General features: G+C 35.4%; 1 protein-coding gene and 1 long non-coding RNA gene across 2 annotated transcripts; both read left to right on the top strand.

The window, feature by feature from the left end:
* Positions 1-7,078: 7,078 nt before the first annotated feature.
* LOC126976421 (uncharacterized) lies at positions 7,079-8,645 on the top strand. Its single transcript, XM_050824744.1, has 2 exons — positions 7,079-7,178; positions 7,726-8,645. The coding sequence occupies exons 1-2, from the start codon at positions 7,106-7,108 to the stop codon at positions 8,562-8,564; spliced, it is 912 nt and encodes a 303-aa protein (XP_050680701.1). The 5' UTR covers positions 7,079-7,105; the 3' UTR covers positions 8,565-8,645.
* A 2,498-nt stretch (positions 8,646-11,143) lies between these two features.
* Positions 11,144-16,611, top strand: LOC126976447 (uncharacterized). Its single transcript, XR_007731909.1, has 2 exons — positions 11,144-11,292; positions 16,402-16,611. It is a non-coding gene; the product is annotated as an uncharacterized LOC126976447 (long non-coding RNA).
* The last annotated feature ends 4,724 nt before the right edge of the window (positions 16,612-21,335 follow it).

Here is a 21,335-nt window from a genome sequence, read left to right on the forward strand (position 1 = left end):
AAAATAATCACAATCTAGTCCCAGGCTGTCCGATCATTTATATATTCAGCAGTGGAGTAATAGAATTTACGACAGAGCCATATTTTTACCAAACATTTAAATTAATTTATATATAATGCCTGAACAGTGGCTGGTACTTTATTATAGAAGTGTATACATTTACCCTTAAAGCTATTATGTATCTTAAGAAGCCTGATCAATGAAATGACTCTTATGGATGTCAATTTTTCTTTTTCCCATATAACCAATTTCGGAAAAGAATGAGCTTTAATGAGAAGAAGTGGCAAGAAATTCATTGGTACTCTTTTAAATCAACATTTATAGTTATCATTGTTACACAAATTATTCCAAAGATAAAAAAATGTAAATTAAGAAATAAAAACAAGAGTTATTGAGTACAGTAGATGTATCAGTCCATTTATGCCAAAAAAAACGTTTAATTTGACACTTTTATGGGAATCAAAATTTATTGGGTATTTTCCGTTAAAACTATGTTTGGGCAAGTAAGGCCGTCTTATACCAGAGGAAGGCTGCGCCTACTTCTGCCGTGAAGTACTAATGTATAAGCGTTATTATGTTTTGGACTGAAAGAAGCCGTAGCTAGTGAAATTACTGGGCAAATGAGACTTAACATCTTATGTCTCAAGGAGACTAGCGAAATTGCAGTGTCGCTCAGAATTATTGGGTTTTTCAAGAATCCTGAGCGGCACAGCATTGTAAGGGGCAGGGTGTATCAATTATCATCAGCTGAAATTCCTGTTCATCTCGTCCTTTATTGTCTGAAAACTATACATGAGTGAAAATAATTGATATTATTAATCAGTAAATATTCTATTATTTTACTTTTTATACTTTCATTCATTTCTTCATTTATTCATTCATCCAAAAAAGAGATCGAATGGAAATTATGTTCTTACTTGCGCTTCTAGTATTCTTGCGAAATACGATAATAGGATAAAGATTACCCTCTAATATAATGTGTATAAAATACTAGCTGACCCAGCAAACGTTGTATTGCCGATATTAAAATCGCGATACAAAAGTTACTGTTGATCGTAGATGGGTGAAAATTTGAAGTTGTATGTATTTTTTAATGTTGACTCATAATCAAACAAATTTAAAAAAAAATGTAAAAAAAAATATGTGTAATAACCTCTAACATTTAGGGGGGATGAAAAATAGATGTTGTCCGATTCTCAGACCTACCCAATATGCACTCAAAATTTCATGAGAATCGGTCAAGCCGTTTCGGAGGAGTTCGGTCCCGCACACCGTGACACGAGAATTTTATATATTAGATGTAAGACTTAATGATACTATTTTAAAAGCATAGGTTCACAAATAATAACCTTTTATTAAATAGTAAAAGATATAATTATATTAGATTCCAACTATCAAATTTGCTAATAGAGGTTGTGCGGTGTCCTTTTGCGGTGTTTCCGGGACGATACGACATGGCTACCTTCAAAAAATACGCGTACACTTTCCTAATGACCGGCAATGATCTTGGGATTCCTCTGGTGTTGCAAGAGAATGTGGGCGGAGGTGATCACCTAACACCAAGTGACCCGTACGCTCATTTGTACTCTGTTCTATATAAAAAAAGGTTAAGGTAATGCTAGATTCCAATATTCTGGAATTTGTAGACTGTTTGTCTTAGCATTACCATCTCTACTAATATTATAAATGTGAATGTAAATTTGTTACGCTTTTACGTTTGTTACGTTTTTGATCAAATCTGGTACAGCGATAGACTAGTGCTTGGGAAAGGACATAGACTACATTTTGTCCCGGAAAAAACCATGGTTCCCGCGGGATTTGTGAAAAATTGAATTCCCGTAGGTGAGCTATAACTATACCAATAGCAGGTTTAGCTTGCCATAGCAATCTTCCTGGGAATAAGATTCATAAGATATGTTGGACGGGAGCGAAAATGGGAACCGGAACTGGAATAGGACATGCGATAATCTCCAATTCCAAGCTTGCTTATTATTTTAAAAAACCCTTATCTACGCGGACGGAGTCGCGGGCATCAGCTTGTAAACGCTGTCCCACACTACCAACAAGCGCCGGTAATTAATTCTGGACACAGATTATCTCCAGACAGAGCTCTATCTCATGATCATGGAACCGTCGGTAATTCACAATCTTCAGTGCAGTCCCACAACGCTGGGTCAATCATAGGCGCTGCAAACAGCAACCTTGGTCACCAATCAGCAGTGTCTTCCATACAGGATCTAAAAGGCCATGGATCTTCGTATGCAGCTACCAACAGCTATCATCCTCCACCACGTAATGGTCAACATTTAGAAAAAGCTATAACTTCCACGCAAGACATTGATGGTTTTTAGATACACACAGCTGAAAGTGTCCAACGACATGGGGATTTGCTTCAGAACAATGGTGCCACCAATATTTAAGGACCTGGTATCCAAGTTGCACAGGCCCATGCTATTAGCTATTGCTAAAAAAACCCTTTTTACGCAGATGGAGTCGCGGGCATCAGCTTGTAGATATAGACTAAAGTGAGGCCCACATATCATTACTTACTTTGACAAATATATTTAATTCTGCAGCTTTTGTCGTTGGAAGATCAGATAATTCGATAGCATTTCATATATCATACGGTTTGTTATTGTGGGCAAAATGCTGCGTATGTTTTTGTATTAGTGATTTTATTAAAATCCGACCCATCGTACTGTGGCTCGCACCATGCCACCTATACCGAGGTCTCTCTCTGCTCTCAATGCTCTTCTAGAAGCCAACCCTGCTTGTGATTTATTTGCGGATGGATGGCAGACGATTTTAACAGAGTTCTTGCGTTTTTGTGAGAGAAATGGATGAACGGTATTTGGATGTTAATTAATTGTTAGTTATTTACAGAAAACTGTATATTTATTAACTATTATTTGTGTCATATGTTTAGTTTGTAATTAATTCTTACTTTAATATTGTAATTGGCTTGCACCGTTTTATTCAAGTATAAATAAATAAATAAAATTAAACTGTACGTGTTACGGTTAGATAGGGTTAAGGGCTCCTTCGTAGGTCTTGGTATAAAATTTTACAATTAAAAACCAGACAGTTTATACTAGGACTATATACTAGCAGTCACTGAGTACAGATTTACGAAATATATTTAAGTTTCTTTGACACAGAAGGCTAACATAGTATGGCAGATTATAATCTTTATATATACATATATAAATGAATTGCTGTTCGTTAGTCTCGCTAAAACTCGAAAACGGCTGGATCGATTTGGCTAATTTTGGTCTTGAATTATTTGTGGAAGCCCAGAGAAGGTTTAAAAGGTGAATACATATGAAAATGATCGAAATTAAATAAAAACAACAATTTTGTTTTTCCTTTGATATGTCCCCCGTCGCTCACAAATCAAATCGAAAGAATAGTTTAAATTGAATAACTAATTAGAATCTTTATATCGTTCGAACTTTCTCCGGAGGTAAAAAAAATTAAGTTTTTATTCTCATTACTTTATATGGCAATACAACGTTTGCTGGGTCAGCTAGTATAGAATATATTAATGTATGATTCTTGATTGGTTGTGCGCAGGCCATTTAAACTATATGGTATTATATTAAGTAGGTTACGCAATTTTATTACCTACTTTATTCAAATTCAAATATTTTTATTCAAAATAAGATTCAAAATCACTCACTTATTGAACGTCAAGAACTGCCACCCATTTCAAAAACTACTGCCTCAGACCTAAAAAGAACGGGCACAAGAAACACAGCAGGTTTTTTTCTTTATAAAAATATGGATAACTTACAATGTAGTATTTAATGTATAATTTTTGAAAATTATGTTTATTTTAATCGCCGACGAGACAGTTTCAGTCTTCAATAAATTTCGTTCTTTAGTCCAATGTTTTGTAATATAAAATATTTGAGAGTCGGATCTTCACGGGAATCGCTTGACTACTTTTAATCCCGGGCCACAATTTCAAACCCGCCCGGACACTTCTGCGTTAAATACTGCGTAAGTAAAAGTTATTGTTATAATCATGTAAATTGATTAGTAGCAAAATTGTTACTTATCGATATTCATAAAAAGGTATAAAAAGGCATAAAAGGCATTATTATCTCAAAATCTACTTTAGAATTCTTTTTGATGTCATCTCTAATAACTACTAGATACTACTACCGCTTCGGAAAGAAATGGCACTCTGAGAGAGAAGAAGCGGCGCAAGAAACCCTCCCAGCATTCTTTTTTTGCACTCTTTTCAATAAAAATATACAATATTGTACAGTCATTTCTATCGCTATAAAATAATCACAATCTAGATCCAGGCTGTCCGATCATTTAGATATTCAGCAGTGGAATAATAGGATTTACGACAGAGCCATTTTTTTATAAAACATTTTTTTTTATAGATAATGTCTGAACAGTGGCTGGGACTTTATTATAGAAGTGTATACATTTACCCTTAAAGCTATTATGTATCTTACGAAGCCTACTAGAATAAAATAAAATAAATGAAATTATATAAAATAAAATTGACCTCAGAAAACAATTTGTTTGTTGCAGTGAAAAACAAAGCAATTGTAACTCCTATGATGATATCGATACCAAAGTTTCCAATCTCTGCTATGTTATCTTTCCGAAAGGTCATGTCATAGTACTGTTTAATCAATGACGTTCTATACATAGTTTAATTCATTGTTTATTTACTTTTCTCCCTGCTGAATAATGTATTCTTAAAATCGTTTCATATGTACTTTGAGAAGACTACTGCGGTAAACAAAGAACAACTAAACTAGTATTTTATAATTACTAGTAGTATATCTTTCAATATTATTGTTTCGATACAATTTCTAATAAAATATGATTTGATTTGGAGACTTTCATATAATTATATTAATCCTTATAAGTATGACATATCTTTATTGAAAAATAAATAAAAACTTTAAAAAATAACTAAAAAGCACTAAATAAATAGAAAACAAGAAGTTTCAATTAGACATGGTGTGATTGACAAAAAAAAAATTATTATAGTAAAAAAGCGTAAGTGTTTGATGTAAATTGTTATAAATATTTAATTAAGATATTGGTAAAAGTAGTAGTCACTACACTATTAACCAGACAATGGTTGGACGTTCGAAGAGAGTTGTCGATGGAGACCTAGTAAATACCGGGATGTGTAGTCACTATTTTTTTTGATAAGAGGGGGCAAACGGGCAAGAGGCTGACGGGGTGGGGAGTGGTAAGGCAACCGACCATGGACATCCGCAAGGTGTCAAGATATGCGTTCCGGCCTTTAAGATGGCATGCTCTTTTCTTGAAGGTCCCTAAGTTGCATTATTTCGAGAAACCAGCACCCGGTAATTGATTCCACAAAGTGGCTGTGCGAGGCAAGAGATTTCTTGCAAAACGCGCGGTTGTGGAATGCCAGACGTCAACGTGATGCGGTGGTATTGGTGCTGGAATCAACCCGAACAGCTTCTCTGAGCACTCCCCGTGATAAGTGGTGAAGAAGCTGGTACTGAGGAGTGTCCGCCCAGGGGTGAGAACAGTACTTCATGTGAGGCCTGTTTATTTATTTATCGGCCGATATCCGATAAAGACGGCATGTGGCTGGCTATCCGTGTTGTCGTAGTCTGTGTTGCGTGACACAAAAAACAAATTTATTAGGCATTATGTTCGTTGAAATCACCACATATTTCGATTTTAGCAGAGGGGATCTGTGCAAGCACGTTATCAATTTCCACTTGAACGCAACCCATGAGATGATTGACCTGGGGACCCTGGATTACCCTATGGGACCTGACGATACACGCGTAGATGTGGACGCGGTCCTCAAAGCGCAGCCAGAGAGTAAACAGTAGGTCCTAAAAATTTACCGACCGGCGACATTATTGAGTGGTTGACACGTCATTGGCGTGAGGAAAAATTATGCACAATTTTGTAACCAGGATGTGTTAAATACGCTGTGGTGATTGGTCGACATACTTGTGTCTCCTTATGAAATAATAAGACTGACTGTGCCGTCTCAAGATGTTGGTGGATGACGATTAAGTAAGAGGGGTGATGGCCTCATATTCAGAAGTCCACATTAATCGTGGAGCGAGGTGCCTTGTTGTTGATGATTCGTTTGTCCTCCGAAAAGCGCTGGTATTTCAATCGCTGTTTGCCTGTTGTCTTGGAAAAAATTCGACAGCAGCGCCCTCGAAGCAGGATCCTCCTCCACCACGACAATGCCTCAGCGCACTCCGCAAAACGGACTGTTGAATATTTGACTATGGCAGGTGTCGAGATAATGAGTCATCCGTCAAACAGTGCTGACCTGGCGCCCTGCGACTTTTATTTATTCCCTAGAATTAAAGATAAAATTCGAAATATTCGCGTTACGAGCCCTGAAGATGCGGTGAAAGCGTGCGAAAATGCCATAGAAGAGACCCCTAAGGAAGAATGGGCCCACTGCTTTTCTCAGTCGTTCCATCGAATGCGACGATGTGTAGAGAGGAACGGAGATTACTTTGAAAAACAATAAAAGTATTAGCAACTTTCTACATTAAGCCGTTTTTCATTTTCTAAACATTTTCTGTGTTACCTAGGTACTAGGCTAAGACGTATCCATAACACGTAGGTACTTTTTTCCCCATCTAAAAAATTGTCACTTCATAAGTAGCTTTTTTAATACTCGCCTTTAATTATTATTATTATAATTATTAATTACATTAATTCACAAAAAACATGTCTGGTCCAAGCCTGTACTAAGAACAGACAGACAGCTAGTAGTATAAATATATAAAACTGTTATTAATGCATATCTTACTTGATCACCGCCCGACAGCTAAACTAACATTCAAATTTCTTCTAAATTAATCCTTCTGTAAAAACTAGCATATAAAACTTTTACGAGCTTACCTATCCTGTCTATTAGTTTTATTAAATTTATGGCTTCTCAAAGATGTCTCATTATTTTACCGTAATATTAAAGATGAATTTATGAGTGTCAATGGCACACGGGCTGTAAAATTCAACGTCACAAGTGGGGGATTCTTTCTCCTATAAAATATCTCGTAATCTTTCACGGGTACCTATTAGCGTTTGAGGAACAAAACTCTGTATTTGTCTCAAAATGTTATCGAAAATTGTCTTCCTTTTTGTAGTATTTGAGCTTGGAGTTGGAAATGCTGTACCAATTTGGCGGAGTAAGTTCAAATCTTTATTGGTTTTATGAGACATTTTTTTTTGAGTTTGTAAAAAGTTTTTTTTATAATGTTTCCACATTTAAGAATACTGCTATACAGTCGGTATCTGGCTAAATTTAAAAAAAATGTTAATAAACATGTGTGTAGTAGAGGTTACTATAACAAATTATTTTGCAATGATACCTACCCTGGGAATTATAGGTAGGTGTTTCTATGTAAAAACGGGACTGCTAAGTTTCTTTGTGCCGTTCTCTTTAGAAAGGATACATATCGTTTAGATAGATAATTTTTTACGATTAATGAGTGATTTTAAAATCCTATTTTGACAAAAAATATTTAAAACAAGAAATATATTGCCGCAGTATAGTGTTTGTTCAAAATCTTCAAATCCCAATCATAAGTATCAATCAAAAAATTATATTACTAAAACTTTCGTGAGACATTATCATCTGTTATATTACTAAAGTAATTCAAACTTAGTATCTTGTAGATATTTAATGATGTATGTGATATTTTACTTACATAATTGTTTAATTATAATTTTCAGATGATCCCTATAACTCCGGACTGTTTTTGAGAAATGCAGCAGTACCCAGTGTGGCGTATGGATACGGTAGTGGATTTAGCAGTAACATCGGTGGCATTCACCAATCCAGTGGCTTTGGAAGCTCTTATCAGAGTGGAGCAGGCGAGGCATACGGCATGGGTATTGGATCTTCTGATGGAAGTGCACAGGGAATCAGTTACACAAATACTGCACCACATTATGCCGTTAACCATGTACCAGTTTACCAACACGTTGCTCCAAATAATCATATTAGTACTGTGCCAAAACATCAACAGGCTACTCCAAATTATCAAATAATGTCAGTCCCGAATCAACACAGACCTTCTGGAGCTCACCAACACGGGGATTTTGTAAATTCAGTATCCTCAGTACAGTCCCAAAAAGGCGGAGCAAATCATCAAGCTAACATCCCAAATCATCACCAAGCATCTATGATTAACACTGGACATGGACTATATCCTCAGACTCACGGTAATTTTGGAAGTTCAGTTTCTTCAGTACAGTCCCCCAATGCCGGATCTATTGTAGGCGCTACTAATAGTAATTCAGGCCATCAATCAGCAGTGTCTTCTGTACAGGACCCTATTGGACATGGTTCTTCTTTTGCAGCAACAAATAGCTATCAGCCATTTGGACGAAACGGACCACATTTTGAAAAAGCTATTACATCAGTACAGAATATCGGCGGATATAAGATAAATGATGCTGAGACTATACAAAGCCACAGAGATTTGCTGCAGAAAACGGGTGCAACTCATATTGAAGCTCCTGGTATCCAGGTCTCGCAGGCTCAAGCAATTAATGCTGGCTATTATTAATAAACTCTTAAATTGTTCAATTCATAAATTTAAGAGATTCATACATTAAATTATTTTAAATTATTAAACTCTTCATTAAGATTGAATTGTTATTATTTTCATACCTCTAGTAATAATTAAGGATAGTTTGTAATTGAGATTAATTGATTTCGGATTAAATTAAGTTTTCACAGTTCGTTAAGATATCCAAAAAAACAATTGAAACTAAAAATATGATAATTGTTTACTGCTTCAATATAAAATATAATGATAACATTCGTGTACGGGTCTCCTTTTAAGCATAAAATTTCCAGCCAAAACCAGCCGATCAACCTGTCCTCCCAGCAAAAGAACATAACCATCTGAATGTGTGGCGTTCCTCAGCAGTGCGGTTTATAATAAACTTTCTTCCACGTACATTTGATGTCTGAAATAAGCTTCCAGCCGCATTGATTTCAGACCGATACAACATAAGTGGTACCTTCGTGCTCCTTGATAGAAAGTTGTGGATGGCGGTGATCCCAAGGCTACATTAGCTGAGGCTTATCTCAAATAATAATAAATAATAAAATCATTTATTTCAGGCATAGGTATTACCCATATAAAGAATACATATTTTGTTAGTTAGGATATTCACTTTAATCTATGTTAGTTGCTTCCGCTAATCCTTAAGTCTACGTTTTAGATCTACCTAGTGCTAACATGAGCCACGTTCCATGTTCTCCAGAGAGAACTATGTAGTCGAAATGCCAGTATTGCTGAGGAGGGCGTTAGTGTTACTTGCAAGTCTACTCATCATGGACATAGCGTTTGCGCATAACCGCATAGAAATCATCCACAGCAAACGCAAACATTGCTGACGCGCTGCAGTTTCGGCCTCCAAGGCCACCGCCCGGCTTCGCTGTAAAAACCTTTAGGGCTATCAGCACAGAGGAGCTTTATCGTCGGTAGGGTGGGTTTACACCCAAGCCCAACATATGGGCCCCGTTTCGGGGTCTGTAATACGTAAAAATATTTTCTTCCTCTTGAAAAAAAAAACGCGCTAAAGCGCCGCGGCCTCCCCAAAACTTCTCTCAGCACACTCATAATTCTAAAACAATATTTCTGTCTCGTTAGACAAAAATCAGTGCGAAAAGGGCAACTGCAGCATCGGATAAAAATCCTGAGAAAAAACTCCAAACTCAAGGTTTTGATCTCGAATATTTGCTTATGCAATATCTAACCAATTCTAACAAAATTATGGCAGCTGGTTGAGAGATCGGGGTCGCACGCTCGAAGTATTTTTGATTGAAACACCAAATTCCGTAAGATTTTTTTTTATCTGACCATTTTAACCGACTTCAAGGATGGAGGATGTTTTCAATTTGATGGTACATATTTTTATGTGCATGTACATCGATTACGCTCAGATTTATGATCCGATTTAAGTGATTCTTTAGTTTAATGCGGAATAGTTATCATTTGGTCCCTATTTATTTCCCATATATATTAAGTAGGTTGGACTATGTCGTGGTCTTCCAACGCATATAATATTGCTATCTGCAACTAGTGTAGGTTTGACAACAAAAGAATATTCATTTAAAATCACGATAACATACCTATTTATATTATAGAAAAGCTGAGCTATCTTTATAAGATGACCTTATACTAGGTAGGTACAGTTTAAGGTAAAGAAGTCAACCCTAATGTCGTCAGAAGAGGTAAGAGTCACGCGATAGAAAGAGAGGCAACTTCTAGGTGAATAAGAATGTAGGTTAGTAGCGCTGAGCTATCTGAATTACACCTTATTGCATGACCGCAAGAGTAGCTATTTCTTTGATTGATTTTGCGGACTTCCGTACTTGAACTATAATATATTCTTTGTTCTCGGGGACTCGAACCGGCGATCTCTTAGGTTCCGTTCAAGCGCTCTTTCAAACTGAGCCTAAAATTGACTTGAGTGACGTCTCAATTTTTTACTTTTTAGTGTCTGTAATAGGCTGTTCTACAAATAAAAAACTTCTATGCGATGCTTCTTATTGTCATGTCAGTTTATTAAGTATACTAGGTGACCCTGCAAACGTTGTAGCGTCATATAAATTAATAAAAAATTGCAATAAAAAATTTAGAGGTATAAAAAATAATGTACAGTCTATTCTCAGATCTACCCGATATATACAAAAAGAACCATAAAAAGACATTTTATCAATTATTAATTATTATGTCATTGTTAAAATTCATAATGTCAAAGTTTTAAATGTCAGATTCGAAAATTACCGAAATATCATCCGCGTATGTAAATATTTTATTATTTGTAACGTCTATAATGTCATTGATGTAAAACAAAAATAGAATAGGCCCCAGGACACTTCCTTGAGGTACACCACACTCATTAAATGTATATTCAGATTTGTATGTTTTTTTTTTAATCTTATTAGTCCGAGTAATAACACTTTGTTTTTTATTTTTTTAATATTATATATTAGATAATATGCAAAAAGACTTTTTCAAAGTTATTATTATACAACTGTGTGTGGCAATATTGCAGCTGACATTAAGGCCAGTGAGATAACATCAGTGAGCCAATATTGAGACGTTTCAACAATATCTGGTCAGTACTCAGTAGTCACTAACTCGCTAGTCTGTAAGTAGTCTGTGGCCGGACGCACGTGTCTATCAACAATGAGATTTCTTTGTCTATTAATTTTACTATGCACTGTGTCATTGACCTTAGCTGCACCACAATCAAAACTGCAATTCGGTGACAATGGTAAGAGACTTTTCACTAACTTATGAAAACTTAGAAAACGAATTTATATATTTTTAATATTAATGTTATCTCTATATTATATTATTTCTCAAAGTTGTTTTTATTGTGAGAACGCCATAACTTCATATAAAGTGATTTAAACACTATTTTAAAGGATATATTTTGTCCTATTGACCAAATATAGATTATTGAGACCGGTTATTGAGTGCGAACTATTTGCACGGGTCACTTAATTTTGACAGCTTCACTGTCGTTCAAGTGAACATTAGAAAAGTTAGAATAATAACTTATATTCTTAGATAAAAAATACGTCTAGATAAAAAAAAAATTGGTGGACTGTTAACCTCTATTTTGAGTAACGCACGCACAATAAAACAAGCGACATAAATATCGCGAGGGTAAGATGTAGCTTTTCGTGCACAAGAGAGTAATAAACCTAGCCTATTGTCATGAATTGCCTATAGCAAAAGGCTCTATCTAGGCGTATAAATTACCTATGCTTAAATTAAATATTTTAAATAATTATTTGATATATAACATTGTAAAGATTTAAGACAAATTAAACGGTAACATTTTAACGTTATGAAGACGGATCAAACTCATTCAATACTCACAAGTTAGAGAGCTCAGTGCCCTTTTATTATTTTTCACTTCAACACAATGACGTTCTATACACATATAAGGCAAAAGTGTGCTTAAAGACAATGTAAGCGCTCTTTTATCGTTAGTCATGTGTCAACTGTCACTGTCCGATTCGGGTTCTAAATTCAATCAATTCTGAACTTAATAATATAATAATAAATCTTTATTTCGAGTATCATGACTCATATTAATTGTTAGTAATACAGCAATCTTATTTTCTATGTTAGTACTTATCCTAAACCTATTATTGAGTTACAGACGTGTGTCACCGCTGCACCATTCCGTTAGAAATACTGCAGCAATGACCCACATATCTGCTCATTCAATACGCGCGGCCTGCGCACCAACCTCCCAGAGATTAAGAAATTTGTTCGCAATAAGGACAACGACCTATTGCTTATCCAAGAAACATTCCTTAAACCCGACGCTTCTAAGGGCTTATCGATCCCTTCCTACTCTCTTGTACACAATAGCAGAGCCGACGACCGTCGTGGCGGAGGCAAAGCCATTTACTACAAGAGATCCCTTCAATGCTCGCAAATCGCTACTCCAGCGCTTACCAACATGCAAGCAACCGTTTGTCAGTTGGGCATATCAGGACATCCGTCTCTGATCATAGCCTCAATCTACCTCCTTACTCTCAAGATCCCTCTCCAGAGCGACCTTGAGACTCTTCTAATCCAACCTGCTCGCAATCATCTTTAGAATGCTGTTGGTACTGCCCCGCTCTCTGCTCACCAGGGATCCACATCTTTTGCGTACAGTCGCATAAAAACAGTCGACCCGTGCTTCCGCGAACATCCCTGATGCGCTACAAAATCGGGGCAGCCCCATCAGAACCCTGAAAGCATTGTAATATTGAACACGAAGCGCGTTGTAGGATTTTTGAGTGTACATTGCCCACAGGTTGCACGTGTTAATGTTTTACAATGTTGCTTATTGACCAATAATATTTTAAGCAACTAGAGTGAACCCTGCAATGTATACGCATACAAGTCGAAACTATTATGAGTGTATTTTGTGCACCTGTATAAATACCACTGGACTGGCTGTTCCACGCGCCACTCGCGAGCGTCCAGAGAACTATTTTTGACGTATTTTACAAATGGCTGCGAGAGAAACGTATACAATACTCTGAAGTATTTTTTCATTTTGAATTAATTTCGGTCGTTTTCCGTGTTATTTATACTTCAGGAATCAACGTCATAAAGTACATATTTTTTTTACAAATATGTACTTTCCTATTGATCTTTGCTTCGTGGCGAAAAGCGCCAAAATGGCGAATATCAAACAGGCACAAAGGCAATTTGACAGCCGCCAGTCCAGTAATATAATATAGTATAGGTCAGTGAATTTGTGGCATGTTCCATAATATTTCGGCTTTGTCTATACGAAGTGTTTGTCTACATGTATAAAACGTCATTGCATAAATCAGGATATTTAATTTAGCATTCATTGTCATGAGAATGATTTATTTTCATAACAATCATAATTAACACGAAAGGTTACGTCCTGCCTTACGTGTCGTCAACCTAAGCTTTAGATTGCGTTATCTGCAAGTTAATTAGCTCTTGACATTAATTATGCAATCTATATATATAAAAATGAATTGCTGTTCGTTAGTCTCGCTAAAACTCGAGAATGGCAGGACCGATTTGGTAAATTTAGGTCTTGAATTATTTGTGGAAGTCCAGAGAAGGTTTAAAAGGTGAATAAATAGGAAAATGCTGCTAAATTAAATAAAAACAACAAATTTGTTTTTTCTTTGATGTGTCCATATATAATTTCTATGAGAGAATTTATTGACGCACGGTTTGACAGTTCTGCTGTGAAACAATTTCAATACGACAGCAGGGTGCATATTTTACGAAATAATTTTTGATATTATGATATATTATTGACAAATTCATATAAAAACATTATTTTATTTATTATATACAGAACAACGTCTGTCGGGTACAAATTACTTAAGTAAAAATATTTACGTGACAAATAAACTAAATTTGATAAAAATAATAATACGTACGTATAATTATTATATTTATCTATACTAATAAATGTAGAGCCGCTTTTTTCCTTCGGTTATACTTCGAAAACTGCTGGACCAATCGAAATAATACTTATCTTATATCTTTAAGCGAACAATTCTTTTATATTTATTTATAAATATATAATCTGAATCTCGGAAACGACTCCAACGACTTTAATGAAATTTAGTAAAAAGGTAGTTTGGGCGAGAAATCGATCTTGGTAGCTTTCAATTTGAAAAAAAATTGTTTTATCCGTGTTTTAATGAGAAACTGCTACAATAACATTAGAATACAAAGGTAAATTTCGCCACTTTATATAAGACTATAATAGCTCAGATGGGACATTGCGTGATCCGGAAAGAAGGCCCTGATTTGAATCCAGATCCAGACTGAATATTGGAAACGGCCGTTAGTCTATGGTTGTAATACCTACCAGGACAACTTTGTTTTTAAAGAATAGATAATTTAAAATTACATTTACATTTAAAATCATGTCCATACCCGAAAATAAATTGGCTTAAGACATTTATTGTTCCATAAAAGAATTTCCACTTAAATGGAACTTACAGGCTATTTTATAAAAAGTGGGTAACAAAATTGCATCTTAAAGCGTACAGTAAATATAAAGTAATTAAAATAGGCTAGTTAGGTAAGTATAGCTTATATACATTTCTAATTTCTAATACAAATATTAAATAAAAATTATAATAGAAATATTTTATAAAAATTATAATACTAGTGGGTAGTTTTAAAACACCATCGCATCAAAATCATACCAACCGGGGCCGGTCGACGTCAACAGTCGACACGAGCCACTGTTGAGTCAAAACTCACTACACAAGATTACGTTTAATTGCTCTGCACAATAATTCTACCACACCTCGAATAAACTAAAAAACGTTAATAGTCTTGTTAGTTAACAACATTCCTAAAACAATTTATGTAATCGTTAGTAGCTTAGTTTGCATCACTATCTACGTGATTCTTTACGTTTTACTGGTTGCCGTGCCTATCTACTATATGCATATAACTAACTGCGTCCGCAATACTTAATTACTACGTGGCCACATTATCTTGCATCTCCTTTGAACGTGAAGTTCCCCTCCTGTTCCCCTGAGGGTGAACCCTCTCGCGCTCGTCCTGTTGCGTCAGTACGGATTGCAGTTTCATTGCATTGCATTGCAGTTAATACAATATTTGTGCTGCAGAAGAGGGCTGTTCGCGCTATTTATAACCTAGGTCCTAAAGAATCATTCAAAGCAAGCAAAATTCAAAGAAATAAACATCTTGACTGTTGCTTCTCAATATATTCTTGATGATGTAATGTATGTTCATAAGCACATAAGTGAATTTGCCAGAAACTGTCATAACCATAATGTAGTAACCAGGAACAGACATAAACTCATGATGCCTACTGCTGGGCTAAGTCGAGTTAGTAAGTCTTTTGTGGGGCGATGTATATGCTTTTACAACAAGATCCCAGAAAATGTTCAAAACAAAAGTATAACGTTATTCAAAAGAATTGTTAAAAAACGTTTGTGTGGTAAAGGTTACTTACTATAACATAAATGACTTTCTTAATGATACCACAGATTGGGAATGGAGTGACCGCCCTCAGGCTATTAAATATTAAGTTTAATTGTACAATATTACTTTGTAAACATATTTATTCGATGAAAAAAAAAAACCCGCTGAACTCAGCGGGTTTTTTTTTATGCTTTTTTTTTTTTTAACTTGTTGCGCCCAATCTTCTCAGGTCTGAGGCATTCATTTTGGAATGGGTGGTAGTTTTTTGACTTTCAATAAGTGATGTCACATCCTATTTTGAGTAAAAATATTTGAATTTGTATTTGAATTACCGTTAGGTACATGTCGTGATATTCATGCTATCACTGCTTTTGAAGTTTTATTTGTTACGGTTTGACTTTTGTTGTAGTTCTGTGTCGCTATAATATTACTGCCAGAAAAATAAATACTTTTTTATTTAGTCCAGATTCTTACATTAATTTTTATCATAATAATAATCAGTATCAAAACGCAACACGCAAGTGTGTCCACTGGGAAAGTTCAATTTTCAACAGTAAAAAAACAAATAATTTCGTATGGAATAAAATATTTATTGGCACGAATAAAAAGCCATAATGATACGGATTTTATTTTCTAAAGATAATGCCGTCTAAATGCTTGCCATCCATTCGTACAGTCTCCTGTAAGCGAGTCTGCAAGTTGATGAAAACTTTTCTACAGAGCGGCGGAAGATGTTTTCGATTTCTGTTTTGATTTTATAGTTATAATAAAGTTTAGATAATAGGTATCTCCATTAAAAAAATTACATGTTATGAAATCCGGGGACCTGGGTGGCCAAATCAGGTTTCCAAACCGGGATATACAGATGCAACTTGGGAAATTGATCTAATAACAAATTTGATGATTACAGAAAATAAACCAGTGATTGAAGAGGTAGTGGTGGAATCTGTTCTTCACATCAAGTCTCCGTCGTCAAGACAAGCCCGAACTAACACGAAGACAAACTTACAAGATGGCTCACGGATATCAGAAGCACACTAGTTATATAATATTATAATATCCATGCTATTGTTATAATAATATTAATATTTTCTTATTCCAATAAAACAATTATAACTTTTATCTATATTTAAAATACTATGATTACATATTAAAAGCATCCATAAGAGGCTAGAGCTAGAGAGCTAATCCGTTGACCGAAATAGCTGCCAGTGCTTGGGTTTTGAATGGCCCTGTTGAGGCGCGTTGATAGTAATTTTTACATTCTTCGCGCCTCTGGGCCCCACGGGCAAAGTGTCTCGATACCAAACGGCTAAAAGAAGTACCATTACCAGTGGGAGGCTCCCTTGCACAGGATGCCGGCTAGATTATGGGTACCACAACGGCACCTATTTTTGCCGTGATGCAGTAATGTGTATACTTTACTGTGTTTCGGTCTGAAGGGCTCCGTAGCTAGTGAAATTACTGGGCAAATGAGACTTAATATCTTATGTCTCAAGGTGACGAACGCAATTGTAATGTCACTCAGATTTATTGGGTTTTTCTAGAATCTTTTGCGGCACTGCATTTTAATGGGCAGGGCGTATCAATTACCATCAGCTAAACGTCTTGCTCGTCTCGTGCGACCAACATATTACATACACATATATAGCGACGTTTGGTGTCATCGGCAGTCGATGCAGCAGCCCCAGCACCAACTGACGTGAGCCAGAGTGTCGATGAAGGTCCCACACCATTGCCCGTCCCCGTGCCCAAGCCACTAGACTCATTCCATCAAGATGCTTTCCATCGCGGACAACACGTCTTGAGGATACCTCGTGTAGAGGCGAAACACGTGTCGAATTGTTGAAAATATTGGCGGAATTAACACGAAAGAAAACTCAAATCATTTGAATAATTATGAATTTCCGCAAAGTAACGCCTACTTCAATAAATTTTCTTATGAGAATTGTATTTGTCTCTGCGTTTACATCGTGTTTGTGTATCAATGTATAATGTCTTCAGCTCCAAAAACCACACAATGGGGGTCACTAAAAATCAGTTTTGTACGGACACATCTATAATTGAGTAGACTCCACAGTTTTGGAGGACCAGTGCCGCACAGATCATTTAGTATTGTATTAGTTATCTTTTTTGCTTTTATATGTAAGATAAGCTAATATTTATGTTTATTAACTTATTTTGTTTGAATATTTTCTTCTGAAATAAATTCATTTTCATTTCATTTCATTTATTATCCAGTCAGATAAGAAAAATCAAAGATCAGCAATAAAATATTAATATCTGAGTTTTGTCCCCACCCATAATGTGTTTAAGGAAAATGGCTATATGTATACATGGCTATACAAAGGTCATGTCTATTTTTTAAATTTATTTACAGGGCATAATTATAGCTAACCCATTATGGTTCGTTTTTCGTTGTTGTTTACGTTTGAAGGTGCGCTGATATGTACCTAATAAATCGCCTAAAGTTAAAAAGAAGTCGAATCTTTAAAAACTTTAAAAAAAAATCTTCTTAAACTTATAAAAGTAGACATATGTATGGATATTTCGTAAACACAAACTCTCTAACTAATCTCACTCGTAACTAAATTATAGACGACGACCTGTATAGCCGAGTGGTTAGGTTAGGTTCTAATCCCGGTAGGTGCAAGCATTTATATAATGAATATGGATGTTTGTTTCCGAGACATGGATGTTTAAATGTATTTATGTATGTTATATGAATTTATGTATGTTAAAGTAAGTATATTGTATTAAATAATAATTGTCTTGTAACCCATAACACAGGCTATATATGCTTAACTTGGGGCAAGATAATTTGTGTAAAAAGTGTGTCAATATTATTATTATTATGTAGTTTTATTCTAATATTAGGGATTGGCCTCTCTCCGCTGCGCTTCAACTAGATATCGCAGGCGTTGTCGCAAAATGCGGCAACTACGCCCAAGTGGGCCTACTCGAGCTAGTCTCGAACAATGTGTGACGCTGACGTGCCACATGTTCTGTTAAACTTAATTGAAATTAAAATGCCGGGTTTGCCAAGTAAAACTTTCTTAAAAGCATACTTACTACATGAAATAAAAAAAGACAGTGTCATCATATATCAGCAGTAAGTATTTTTTATTTTATTAATTTCAATGTAAAATATTACAAACGCAGCGTATGTTACAAATTTGAAAGAGGCCATTGAGTGTCAAGATGCCAAGCACACAAGCTTCTAATAGTTGCCGTTATAAAAAAGCTAGGTATCTAGATACCGCACTAGCTAAGAACGCATTGGAGCGCATCTACGACCAATCCTTAATCTAAGGTTTTATTAAATAAAAAAAGTATATGTGGGTCCCATTAAATAGGTACTTATAATCACTTAGACAGTAGATGTGAATGCGCACACTAAAGTAATAAACCTAGCCTGTTGTCATGCGTTGCTGGCAGGCGGTCTAACAGCAAGAGGCTCTATCGAGACGTATAAATTTTCTAAGCAAGGAGAAATTAAATAATTGTTGATTGTGAAGATGAAGCGGAAGTCTCGAATGGCGACCACGTACCGGAAGATGTAGTGTTGGAAGGGCCCCCACAACATGGACCGACGATCTGGTCAAGATCGCCGGAATTCGTTGGGTGAAGGCAGCGCAGGACCGATCGTCCTGGAGATCTTTCGGAAAAGCCTTCGTCCAGCACTAGACGTAGGCTAATGATGATGTGTATGTCTGTGTCTGGTTTGTATGAAAGCATTGCGAGAGCGCCATTAAAGTTTTGTATTAGTACCGAAGTATGAAATTTGTGCAAAAAAGCAGATATTTGGAGGGCTATACTGAATTTCTATTTTCTTCTTCGATTAAAACCTAGCCTAACTTAAAAACAATGCACAAGATACCTCAGTAACTTTTTAAAGAAATATGCATTAAAACACCATCCAGAATCATACGAGCGTTTGTAGCAAAAATATGACGCATTGGCCGCTCGTGATACTTTTCCGCCCTTTTGCTGAAAAGGGCCTACCTAACAAATATTATGAGGGTGGTTTAATAATTATATTGTAAAATAATAAATAAAATAAAATAAAAATTCTTTATTGGTTTTTACACATTATCCTTAACAAATAATAACAACAAAATCCTTTGAAGCATAATATAACAACCTTTGGCGTTGCTTAGAGATGTTGGTTCTTTACCGGTATTTTCTACCGCATTTATCAGTGGCCGAACTCCACCACCGGACTTTACGGCAAAATGCAAAATACCACCCACATCACGTTGACGTGTGGTTTTCCACAACCGCGCGTTTTTCAAGAATTTTCTTTCCACGCACAGCCACTTTGTGGAATAAATTACCGGCTGCAGTTTTAAGAAAACCATAGTTAAATAAAAATTATTATATATAAGAATAATAGTAGCAAGTAACAAATATGTTATAAATAGGTTATATAGGATATCATAAACAGGAATTTGGTAATATAATCAGATTGGCTTAGTGACGATTTGTGGCCACTTAGTTGAACTGAGAGCACTAATTTAATCTTTCTGGTAAAACAAGTGAATAAAAATTTTATGGCTTTATCAGACCTGTCAATTAGGTATAATGAAGTTTATAATGTCACGTGGATGTGTGATAATTTTACCGTTATATTGAAGACGATTTTATGACTGCGGATGGACTGGGCTCTTAATAATGCCTAATTAGTGGTTACAAATGGGAGAGTTGTTAAATACAAATTGATTCGAAATCTTGCATTGATACCGATTAGCATTTTAGAAATATCTACAATACTAGCAGTTAACGCCCGCTTCGCTGGGCGAATTTTAAAAGGATATAAATTAATTAAGGAACGTTGGAATTCGACAAGTAAAGGAGCTAGGATAAATTTCGCATCGAATGGTGTTAGTTTCATGTCGATACGATCAGTGGTTTAGGCGTGAAAGAGCCTCAAACAAAGACCATTTTCATTATCTCTTATATATAAAATTCTCGTGTCACAATGTTCGTTCCCGTACTCCTCCGAAACGGCTTGACCGATTCTCATGAAATTTTGTGAGCATATTGAGTAGGTCTGAGAATCGGCCAACATCTATTTTTCATTCCCCTAAATGTGAAGGGAACACGAATTTTTTTTTTTATTTTTTTCACATTTTTTTTTAAATTTGTTTGATTATGAGTCAGAATTAAAAAATACATACAACTTCAAATTTTCACCCATCTACGATCAACAGTTACTTTTGTATCGCGATTTTAATATCGGCAATACAACGTTTGCTGGGTCAGCTAGTATATATATAGATGTATAACAACAGACGACATAATCATCTTAAAATGTTCTTAAAATGTTAGCAAAATTCTCGGAGTTGTGAAATGTTTTACCAATTCGGTACGGTAAGTCCACAACTTGATTACTGTAAAAATTTACTGAGTAATTTTAACGGCTGTAGTAAAGCTGATTCCTTTAAAAAGCACAAGAAGCCACAAATACGTTAAATTAGATTATATACAATAATTTCGATTATAGAAAAAGTAATTTAAATAGAAGGAAATAAAATTTGCTATCAATATTTTCTCGACGCTAACAGTGCTTTAATTCAAACATTTTTAAGCATAAAGATACATATTTATTTTTAGAAATTTTTTCTTACTGCAAGATTCAGTGCGATACAAAGTTATTTACTCAAAGAGTCTTTTTATGGGAAGATTTTATTATTTGAGAGGAGTAAAAACGTGCATACATTCAATTTGATGGTATGTTTTTACCACCTTTACTCTATAGCAACACCAGATGAATCACAACAGAATTAACGGACCTTATAAAGTGTTGAATAAACGTACCTACATAATACGAGTACACATGTC

The sequence above is a fragment of the Leptidea sinapis genome, chromosome 40 (assembly GCF_905404315.1).
Source record: "Leptidea sinapis chromosome 40, ilLepSina1.1, whole genome shotgun sequence".
NCBI lineage: Eukaryota > Metazoa > Arthropoda > Insecta > Lepidoptera > Pieridae > Leptidea > Leptidea sinapis.